We start from the raw sequence: 12320 nt of genomic DNA, 5'->3' as shown, positions 1-12320 counted from the left end.
GATAATGCTACATCAACATTTTTTTCATGAAAAAATATTCATAACATGTAGGCTTTGATTTTTTATTTTTTATTTTATTTTTTTAAAAATGAAAAAAGGGTATAAACCGGAATCTGGATTCCAGATTTTTAAAAATCGGTTTGCATCCCAGTTTCGGGCCAATTTTAAAACCCAAATCATTCCAATAGACGTATACCTAAATTTTCGAGTCGGAAGCTGAATGAACACTAGTCTTGCACTGTACTGCATGTATATGTGTGTCATGAATGTGTGTGTGGGGCGCCCATTTCAAACACTATCGTGAAAATCTACCGGCAAATAGGAATGTAAAATGCTATAATCAACTATTTGGTCCGATAATTATTAAATATCATCACATTCATGAGAAGAGAAACCGAGCAAGGTAAATGATAAATTATAATGATGTAATAACTTTGTCACGTTTTGTTTTCACTGATGTAATTAATGAGAAAATATATAATACTAGTTCAACTATATGAAGGCTTTTTCATTTTTTGTCGAGTTTGGGGCATGATGATCGATCAACTCGAGCCATTGGATGCTCTCCACGTGGACTATTATAATCATAGCACACCAAGCAAAAATTGGGAAGAGCATTTGGTGGAGCTGTACGTGGGAGAGAGTATGATTAGGTTAGATAATGATATGATGACAGTTTGCTCAAAAAGATACCAATGTGGGACCTATATAATTGATGGATATAAAGAGATCCCGATATTTCATCAATCAAGGCCATGATTTCATGGAAAATTCAATCCAATCAGGACCGTTCAATGATTCTGCTAAGTACGTGAATGCATAGTACTACTTCACATCCCATGGATCAAATTAAAGGTAATTAGTAACAGGCTTTGCCTTTGAATACTACTAGAACATTAACCATCGTACGTACCAAAGTTCATGCATGATGACAAGAGACAAAAACGTACGGCAACGCATGTGAATATCAATGACAAAAATAATAGCTGGAGATGATCACTTTGTTATCAAGTTTTCGATTGTTGTCAAACCAAACAAGAAAACCTAAGTTGATATTAGAGTTCATGTCGGTTTGGTTGGATAAAACTGTCAACGAGTACTATTAATAGTACTCCAGATTTCTAATGTCCTTTCCTTTCAAAGATGTTTGAGACAAAAGACATTCCTTTTCTGAAAAGTAATTAAATATAGAGTTTTTAAAATTATACTTTAAATCATTTTATCTGATCGTTATAAATTTTTTAAGTTTTTAAATAAAATATAATAATAATTTAATTTTTATAAATTTTAAAATAAAATATAATATTTGATTTAATTTTTAATTTTTATCTATATCATCTCATTTTAACTTAATATCCACAGCTCAGTTAAGCACACTAAGTTAAGGCAAAAGTAAGTTATCGTTTATGCATAGGTAACATGAACTCGCTTTTGCCCTCTTTTATTTTATTTTATTTAGTGTAAATGTGCCGTATATTTATCACAGATTTTTTCATCAGAATTCAAAGAGTCGGCATAATTCATACCCTTTTTGAGTATTAGAGGACGAATTGAAATGCCATTGATCGAATATTAATTGGTACTGAGTAACGCGAGAAGTACTATAATATTTACGGCATAAGTACTTTTACAAATCCATGCGTCTTATACCAATCAAATGTTAAATTAAATCAAATCAATATTTATCTTTGCAATTTGTAAGATTTTTGTTGTGAAAGTTGTATAAATTTAACATTTTCTTCATTTGATATATATTTAGATCATCATCATCATGCATACGTACGACGATGCATACTGCCATGCATGTATGATGACATGACATGACTAATAATTGTATCACTGCATGATCATACGTAGGACGTCATCATGTTTCCCCTACAGCATACATACATACGTACGTATACATATTATATATATATAATAATTAGGACATGCATCATTATACCTCCAAGAACATATATAAATCGAGAACTTTACTGCTTTTTAATGTATCGTTTTTGTAGTTTGATAAAGTAGGCAGGGCTTTTAATTGTCGTAGAGCTGTGCCCTCAACAGAAATGGTATTTTCAGTACATTTGCAGCTCATGATCAGGAAGGTAATCTTCTGCTAATATATATAAATATATATATATATATGTATATAATATGCAATGCATGCACGCACAGTTTAATTAATTCTTTTTCTATTTTGGTGTTTTCCCAGATGTGACAGGGAAGAGACAAGATCTCCTTTTCATGATTGTCCTGATTAGGATAAACACCAGCTTTGAACTTGTGATTACAGAGAAGAGCTAGCTAGGTATACATGTTACAATATTAGCAAACTGAAAGATCCTCACCGCGTAACCTTTGATAATAAGATTTAACTTTCTCGGGAAAAATGATTTTCCGAAGAAAAGCCAGACCTACATTGACTGAATGCATGGCCAGATGATGATCATGGCCACAACTAGCTAGCTATATCTAGTGTGAATATATACTTGGCTGCCACCAAACTTTGATTCGAAGATGTTAAGGAGTCACTTTCTATATTTGTTGAAAGAAATACGCTTGTCTATTCAACTTTGTAGGGGGATTGTAAAAATGCGGTTGTTGGCTTGGTGCATCCATCAATCGCTTGATTCAAAGATTTGATGCATTATTAATGCTCATATATATACACACACACATATGCGATCGAGTCAAAAGTATTTTCGGTCTTTTTACAAGTTTTACGTATTAATTCAGACAATTGAATTCCTATTTAAGGAAGCCTTTGTAGTCAATATTTGCATTTTGCAATGACTAGATATATCTTAAATGAACTCTTCCCATAGTCCATAAATCTTGAATTCCAAACAAGAAATATTTTTTTAGACGAGATCCAAATTATAAGGAAATTTAAGATTGATATATAGATTTAGAACCATATATATATATATATATATGGGGCGCCCTAGCTAGCTCACTCTTTGGATTTATCGGTATATATGCCTTGTTATTGATGATGATCATGATGGGCAGTACTATATATATATAACACGTACGTGCATGTACATACGTGTGATGAATGGCTGGCTAGCTATGACCAAAGAGGTTGCATGCTCACCTCAATTATATATTTCCCATTAATTGCAATGCTAGTACGTAAGTAGCGGCCTCATCTTATTTATTTGTCCCTCCCTACTACTACAAGGAGCTTATCTATATATAGCTTAGCATGAGTTAATTAGCTAGCTAACAGATCGACATATTCGTAGATTCTTAATATAGATTAGAAATATGTGACATATCATCTCAGCATTCAAATGTTATTTAAATATAATTTTTTAATTTTTTTTAACTAATATTATAATTTTTTTAAACTTTTAAATAAAACATAAAAAATAATTTAACTTTCTTGAATTCTAAAATAAAAATTATATTATAATAATATTTTAATTTTATTCAAATTTTTCTCTTTTCTCTATCAAAATTTCATAAAATATTTTAATTTAAATTATTTTATTATTTATAAACTATTTTATTATTATTTATAAATTTTTTAAATCATCTCATCTTATCGATCAAACGAGACGTTACTCAATTTTCATGCTCTATGCATAGAGCTAGCTCATGATCGAGTACTACTCCTTCATACTCATAATAGAATTATTGGAGGCAGCGGGTTGTCTCAAAACTAGATAGATGTCAGCATGTTTTACCAGCTAATTGAAACCACCATTAAATGAAACAGCTAAATGTTATGAATTTCCCTCCATTTTTTTTTTTTTAAATGTACATTGTTTCTTATTAATCTTAATTTCTGGTTTTGGTTTTGCCTTTTCTTCTAGAAGCCGACGGCTAGCTAGTAGCTAGGCACCAGCCAAATTAAAAAGTTCAAAATTAATCATATTTCTAAAACCAAATTAATGGGACAAAAATGATGAAAAGCCTGATCTTTCGCAAAGAGGGAGCTGATGAGAAATTATATATTATCTGGCTGACTAAGAAAAATACTAAATAAATCTGATTGACTTTCCCCTGCTTTTCAAAGGTTATCACAGCAAGATGTATATACGTACCTAATACATATTCACAACAAGTTTCATACAATCGTATTTCAAACGTACATCATTTCAGATTTTTAAATTTGCAGACAGATATTCCCATGCCCCAGATTTCTGAGTTAAAATGCTCTCAAATAAGAAGAATATTGTAGTATATATCCTCTCTCTCTCTCTCTCTCTCTCTCTCTCTCTCTCATGTGCACACCGACAACAGATAAAGCAAGCAGCAAAGGACAAGGGTGATATATACCTACATAGAACGGCCAACCAAACCGTCTTAAACATTCCCTTTCCCTGCTTTTAAAACAGTTTCAAGAAAAAAAAAAAGTCCAGTTTACTCTCTTTGAAGCTGCTAGGCATCATTTACTCCTGCCTTGTGTCCTGATCTTCCAGCACTTGCATCCATGGACACCGCTCAATGGCCGCAGGTAGATAGATCCAATACTTGGTCTCATGGTTGTTGATTCAGTCTGAGACTATGATTTTCTTTCTGGGTCTGACTTTTCGTGAGAAAAGTTTAGGCTCCTAGTTTGTTTTTCTTGTTTATTGGGGCACTTTTTTGGTAAAAAGTATGATGTTCATGGTTAGTGCTCAGTGCAAGTCCCCACCTAATTGGATTTAGTTCTTATCAGTTCTTCAACATCTTTCACTTTATCTTTTCTTTTGGTTATTTGATAAAGGAAAGAAACCTTTTCCCTTCCCCGTTTTCAAGTGTAAAAGCAGCTAACTTGTTTTGTTCCTTTGTTATTTAAGTTCTCTGATCTTGAAGTTATTTATTGTTTATATATGTCTCAATTCAATTTTCATTTCCTTCTGTTTTCTACTGGCCTTGTTAGGAGATTGTGGTGAAACCAATAGAAGAGATACTCACCAACACATGTCCAAAGCCTGCAGCTTTAGAGAGGAAAGTAAGGCCTCAGAAAGAGCAAGCCCTAAACTGTCCGAGGTGCAATTCAACGAACACAAAGTTCTGCTACTACAACAACTACAGCCTTACACAGCCAAGATACTTCTGCAAGACTTGTAGAAGGTATTGGACTGAAGGTGGCTCCCTCAGAAACATTCCCGTTGGAGGGGGTTCAAGGAAGAACAAGAGGTCAGCCACTTCTTCCTCTTCTTCTTCATCAAAAAAGCTACCTGATCTGGTGACACCTCCAGGCATGTCACAGTCTTCCTCTCAAAACCCTAAGATCCGTGATGGCCAAGATCGTAATTTGGCTTTCCCAGCAGCTCAAGATTTCAGAAATATCTCTGAATTGATTCAAGTACCCAGCATTGAAAACAGCAACAAGAACCGAATTTCTACTACTGCTAGTTCCACTACTCCCACTACCTCTCAGCTTTCTGCTTTAGAGCTTCTTTCTGGACTTACTTCAAGGGGTTTCAATTCCTTCATGCCCATGCCTCTTACAGATCCAAACACGGTTTATACGTCTGGGTTTCCCCTGCAAGATTTCAAGGCGCCAACCCTGAGTTTCTCACTGGATGGGCTTGGAAGTGGATTTGGGAGTTTCCAAGGTGTTCAGGAGACAAGTGGGAGGCTTTTATTTCCATTTGAAGATTTGAAACAAGTCTCTAATTCAAGTGGTATTGAGCAAAACAAAGAGCAAGGAGATTCAACTGGGTATTGGACTGGGATGTTAGGAGAAGGATCATGGTAAAGAAAACGAAGATAATATGGGGTTTCTGTTCTTTTTTGTTTTGTTTTGTTTTTTTTTTTTATGAGTTTTAGGTTTTTATTAATTTCTCATGGTCGGTTACGTGTTTGGATTTCTTCATAACTAACAGATAGGATACATCGGTTTCTTTCTCCTTCCGCTTCTCTATATTTTCCTCCTAATCATCTTGTTTTACTCCAATTACGAATATTTAAGATCTTGTTTACTCAATGAGCAGAGTGGGGTTTTGAAGCTTATTTTAGGTTGGCTTCAGAAGATCAGGATGGCATGGGATACGCATATTTTACAAGGACAGAAGAAGAGATCAAGACATGCCCGGATTTTTTTAGGGTTAAACAAGTAGATCATAAGAAGGGTATGCACCATGCCCTTTATTTTATGTATTTTCTTCTATCCCAAAAAACAAGAACAGATGGACAACCCATTACTTTGTGTGCTCTCATTGGCTTGGTACGAAAAAGCTTGTCGGATGTTCAACTTTTCCATCCAAAAATATGTAAATTTGCAAGTTTGTAAGGAGTTTCATGGATGATGAATAGCCTTTGTTTATAATAATTTTCAGCTTAGCAGACAATTGTTGTTAATTATTTCAGAACTCGCGCGTATGGTGCAATATATAAGGGAGCCTTTCAATTCTTCATTTCAATCTTTATTACTTTCCTTTTTTGCTCTATTGCTGTTTGTAAACAGGTATCGAAGCCTCATTAGTAGGACATAGACTCTAATTCCCGTACTCTCCATGAAGAAGTTGGCAGGCAGCTAGCTAGAGAAGAAGAGCCAGGTGAGAAAACTGACCCTTTCACATCACGTTTGTATTAAACAGCTCTTCAGAAAAAGCATTAACCCAAATTAGAACCACTAAACCCGCCTCAACCAAAAGCTCACCTACTTAGTTTCTGTATCCAAACAGGTTTGGAGACTCCTGGCCTCACGGTTGCCAGTGGCGACCATTAACGAATATTAAATTGGTCATTTTGCTAATTCCATGCCAACCCCTCCCTTTTCTTTCAAATTAGAAGATTGAGAAAGATCTCTGACAAAGCCCCCCCTTTCTTTGGTCCTGGGAGGGACCCCACAAACATTCCCCTCGGCAAGTGTGCTGAAGAATAATGCACCCCACTAAGCCGATCCATATCCAGATCTAGGCCATCGATATTTATAGATTAAATTACTTTATTTAATTTGGTTTGTTCTGTGCTGTAAGCCACTTGGTGAAGTACTACTGCATATATAATAAGCAGCAAATGTTAGATGTACCACCTCCTATATATATATATATTATGGAGGTCTTTTTCCTACCAAATTTAGGCCACCCAAATGTACATGACTTTGGTCCAAGTTGACAAAACATAATATTCCTAGAGCACCAAGGCTGGTTTGCACAAGTTCAATTCAAGTTTTTTCTGACCATTAAAACAAAATAATAATTATAGAGGACGGGGAAAATGGGAGCAGAACTGCTTCATGTCATGTACTGGTTGCCCGGAATGAGATATTATCTAATTAGGCCGTACGATTTTGGAGAACCTGAGCCATGCCCGGCTTTATTTGCTATTACCCAGATCAGAACCTGTAATGGGTATCTCTCTCTCTCTCTCTCTCTCTCTCTCTCTGTGCATTGAGACTTTCAGTATTTTCGTCAAAGATAAATTATTCAGGCGGCGTATCTTATAATACCATCGAGGAGATAAGCTTCATCAACAGCCAATTAATGTTTCATACCTATAGTAATTCTCGATCGCCGATGAATTAATTAACTATATATCGGCAAGCTAGCAGCTAGTTTTTGTTAATTTCACAAGGAAAAATGTTTGTTTCTCTAAATACATGCAGTACTGCCCGCATGCAGCAGTTATACTTTTATCTGTACTTGTTGATATGTACGTACGTAGAGGCTTTGCTTTTCCCAGTTATTCCGATGCTGAATATATATTGATGATTCCCAAAATTCAAATTTGATAATCATGTAGTTCACGTACGTACGGTTGTCTTTTGCTTCAAGAAACACTAGGCATCATTTTGAACGTGGCATTTATTACAAGACATATTTCACTTCATGCTAAAACAAAGGAAGTACTTGGGGTACCAAAAAATTAAAAAAGAAAAATCACTCATGTTTCCTATACTGTTCATTCTATTATTCATTTAAACAGTGATATCAACAATGATATTCCAAATCATTTCTGATATATATATATATATATATATAATACTTGAGTTTCATGTGTGTGCTTAATTTGGCTCCAATTAACATCCACTAATTTATAATTAGGGCTTAATTACTGCACGCTAATACCTTTGAGCCCACATATTCTGTTCACTAAAATCTCATGTGGGACGAATTTATGATGCTACAATGACACTCTGCCACGTGTATTAGAACTCGATCAGTCTATCTTCATACGTAAAAAAAAAAATTCTATTTATCATGTCTACACAATACACCATATTTTTTTTACCAAATGTTTGATATATTAATAATGAATAAAAGAATTCAATTAGTTTAAGAAGTATATATAAACCTATTATATTTTCAGCCCTCTCACAAATAAGAACTCAAAGAACCAAACTAATGTAACTAGTTATAATATGCAATTAATTTGAATAAGAGACAACTAAAACTTCAAGAAAATTATATGATTAACGTGATTAGTTTAGTTTTCTATTTTAAATGCATTAGAAATCCGAAATCACAGTATGTATTTTGCAAGATCAAAATAAATGCAAGAAAAATAAAAGAAATGGGAAAACAACACAGGAAATTATGTGGTTCAACTCTAATGGTCTACATCCACGACAGAAACAGTTTAGAAGTCTTTATAATTGAAGAATGCATCAAAAATAGAGTTTTACAATCACTTACAACCATTTCTCACTGCATAAAATAGGGAGTGGCTTTCTCATATTATCCTCTAACGAAACCACATATTTCTTGCACTTGATCTTCACCTCAAGTTCTAATTTAATCTTGATGAAACTAGGGTATAAAAACCCTCCGTTTCTCTAGAAAGATGGCGGCTCCAAGAAAGGTAAAGTGAAAAATCGGACTCTACACCACTCTTACAAAGGCACCCATGCCTTTTATACAATTTACACATTTGCCTTTTATACAAAATTACATAAATGCCATTAATGGAAATACATGAAAATAGAAAATGGCAAGTCGTATAGAACACTTTCAAAAGGCTTGACATTTCTTCAACAAATCTCCACCTTAACAAGCCTTTTATCCTTGTAAAGTGATCTTTTTCTTCCTCTAGATTGTTCCTGCAAAGTAATTTGAGCTCTAATACATCCACATATTATTCAAATTTAGACAATGCCTAAACTTGGTAGCTGGTAGGGATTTTGTCACCATATCAGAAGGGTTTCCCTTAGTTGAAACTTTTTCTACTTTAATCTCTCCAGATGCTATTACATCTCTCACAAAATGAAGTCGAATTTCTATGTGTTTAAACCTTTCGTGGTATACTTAATTTTTAGCAAGATGTATAGTGCTTTGGTTGTCACAGTGAATTGTGATAACCCCTTTAAATATGCTTAACTCATGTGAAAAATCATTTAACCACATAGCCTCCATTATTGCTTCTGTCATAGTAATATATTCAGCTTTAGTTGTTGATAAAGCAACTACAGATTGTAAATTAGCTTTCCTACTAATAGTCTCTTCCAATGCTGTAAATACATACCCATTCAAAGACTTTTTGGTATCCAAATTAGCAGTATAGTCAAAATCCACAAATTCCTCTAACTCACTCCTCTGTTGCACATACCCTTCAAACCTCAAACTTAGACTCTGTGTTCCAATTAAGTACTGTAATACCCACTTCATAGCATGCCAATGTGGCTTCCTAGGGTTACTTATAAACCTACTTACCTTGCTAACAACATAGGTTAAATCAAGTCTAGAGCATACCATAGCATACATGATGCTTCTCACCATGCTTGCATAGGGTATACCTTGTATAAATCTAATGTCTTCCTCGATTTTAGAAGCTTGATTTATTGACAGTTTTGAATGCTGTCCTATTGGTGTACTGACAGGTTTTAAATTAGACATACCAAACCTGTTGAGGATCTTGGTGATATAGTTTTTCTCAGATAGATAGAGAAGTCTTCTTTTCCTATTTCTAACTGTTGCCCAGATGACTAACACAAGGGGGGTGAATTGAGTTGTATTAAAAAAATAACAATTATAAATCAAATATACAATATAAAATATAAAAAAAAATAGGAAATAGCAATAAATATAAAGAGTAAGGGTAAGAGAGAAGCAAACTCAATATATTAACGAGGTTCGGCCCCACTGCCTACGTCATTGCCTCAAGCTACCCTTTGAAAATTTCCAAATTCACTATTCAACCTCTTTTAGGTGGAGATAGAAACCTATTACATCTTTGAACAATACCGCTACAAAGGATCCGTGTAGAACACCCTCTACACTTGCAATCACCTTACACGTGGTGATTCAACTATTCCCTATGTAGAACACTTTCTACACGCACAAGGGTTATACACACCCTTTAACTGATACAAGAGCTGATAGTGGGTAAATTATCATAAAAGACTCTTCAATGAGTGGAATAAGAATAATACAACGCAAATTATATCTCTCAAAATGAACAAGAATTAAGGCTCAAGACTTAGAGAAGAGAGAATGAAAGCTTTGAATGAATGTTGTATGTTCTTAGTGTTGTGAATGTGAAACTCTCAAATGATCTATTTATAGGCATATGAGACTTCATATTCAAATTTAAAAAGATTCACATGTCAAAGACAATATCATTCATTTTTTCAAAAAATTCAAATAAAAGGTTCTTCTTTTTCAATTGAGCTGAAAAAGATTGAAAATTGAAAATTTTTATTGAGCTGAAATTATAGTTAATGAGACATATTAGATAAAACCACGAGCTATAAATTATTCATGAGATTGTTTAGGAATTTTAATTAGACTCAATAATTACGTTAAATCTCATTTATTATTTATTGAATGAGTTCGACTCTTTTTAGAATTTAAAGATTTGTCATTCGAAATTTATTTCAATTTAAAATCATCATTGATTGAATTATGTCTCCTACGTAGTCTCAGTCACTCCCAATCTTACATTGAACGAACTATTAGATCATATTTTTAAATTCAAACTCTCTTCTTGAATGATCGTGACCGAGTCTAACTTTAACTCGAACTCGTCAACACATTCTCCCAAATCTCTCTATAAATATCTACATTTCGTGTGTTATTTGGAAAAAATCATAAATCTCCATAAGTGTAATGGCTGAACCCATGATGCCCAGTTTAGCACCTTGCGTGTCCCACGTTCACCACACCAATAGCCAACTGCCTTATTCCTCTCACAACATCCCTCACGTTTTCTCTCTCATTCTAGTTTATGTGATTTATCTTATGCTGGAAATATTAAATTAGTATCATGAGATAAGTAGCTTGATCATAAATTAAGATTAACATACGTTAGGTAGTTATATATATTATTTTTAAAGCAATATTTATACATCACACATGTCATAATATCTGCAAGCACATCATTCATCATAATTCATGTTCATGTTTCATTATGCATATTATAGTTATGTATGCATTTTGCCTCTCACATTGTATAAGACACGTAAGTTTTCATAAAATCAAGTATAAGTTAAGCTCAGAATAGTTAATCAGGTGGTCATTTAAATGCATGGCACCAATGTAATTTATACGTGGATGTACAAGCCACAGATTTAAGTGTGGTCTACTATAATATGCTAGAATATTATTAGTGACTCCCTTGCAGCTGCTGAATGTGAGGTCGGTGCACAACCTTGCACATATGGTTAAGTGTGTGGCCTAGTATGATAAGTAAAATAAGTCAGATAAGCCAAAATAAGTCATGCATGTTGTCAGCATATTTATGAACAGTCATGATTTTAACTCTCAGCATGAAAAATTTTATGAAAACTTTATGTTAAGTATGTTTACGTTTGTGATCTAAAACGGTATTTTTACGTTATGATAGTTTTCTGATTGAGTCATCGACTCATTTTAGTTGTTTTATGTTTTTAAACACCTCACGTTAGAATATTTATGAAGATAGAGTTACAAGAGAGGATTCAGTCCAGAGATGCATGACAATGACCTAGATCATGTATAGAGATTTTAAGTTATAATTTTTTTATGGTACAAACTTTGAGAAATTTATGGTACAAATTTTGAGAAATTTTAATAAATACTTCCACGCACTCTCATTTATAATTTCAGTATTTTAATATAAAACAACTCTATATATTATAAGGAATTTTTGTATTTGGAGTTTCATTTAGAATAAAAAAAAAAAATACTTTTAAGTCAAGTTCAGTCTAATAGCACTGGGCTCCCAAGAAATTCTAAAATTACCTTTATTCTTAACCGTGGAGAAAAAGGATGTTATATTTATATGTGTGTGTGTCCAGGAGGAACCAAAAGCACTCTTTGCATTTTTCTCTCTTTTAAACAAACATTTTTGTTACTTGCACCTGGTGTCCTGGAATGTCCCAACTAATCTAAGGGGTGACAAGGCTTTCGGCAAGGAGTTTCCCACAAGTGCGTCTCGAGTAATTTAAGGAAAAAATCCCCCTATACGAT

The 12320-nt window shown here is 33.7% G+C and overlaps 1 protein-coding gene across 1 annotated transcript; it reads left to right on the top strand.

Moving 5' to 3' along the window:
• The first annotated feature begins 4222 nt into the window (after positions 1–4222).
• On the top strand, positions 4223–6281 carry LOC122282899 (dof zinc finger protein DOF4.6). Its single transcript, XM_043094962.1, has 2 exons — positions 4223–4456; positions 4865–6281. The coding sequence occupies exons 1-2, from the start codon at positions 4433–4435 to the stop codon at positions 5687–5689; spliced, it is 849 nt and encodes a 282-aa protein (XP_042950896.1). The 5' UTR covers positions 4223–4432; the 3' UTR covers positions 5690–6281.
• Positions 6282–12320: the final 6039 nt, after the last annotated feature.

Source organism: Carya illinoinensis, chromosome 11, assembly GCF_018687715.1.
Source record: "Carya illinoinensis cultivar Pawnee chromosome 11, C.illinoinensisPawnee_v1, whole genome shotgun sequence".
Classification (NCBI taxonomy): Eukaryota; Viridiplantae; Streptophyta; class Magnoliopsida; order Fagales; family Juglandaceae; genus Carya; species Carya illinoinensis.
Note: the sequence above shows the minus strand (reverse complement) of the source record. Positions and strands in the feature narration are given on the sequence as shown.

Excerpts from the sequence above, each read along its gene's own strand:
- LOC122282899 (XM_043094962.1), top strand. The coding sequence starts at position 4,433 with ATGGACACCGCTCAATGGCCGCAG. Across the intron at positions 4,457-4,864 it reads ACACCGCTCAATGGCCGCAG|GAGATTGTGGTGAAACCAAT; the intron begins GTAGATAGATCC and ends TGGCCTTGTTAG.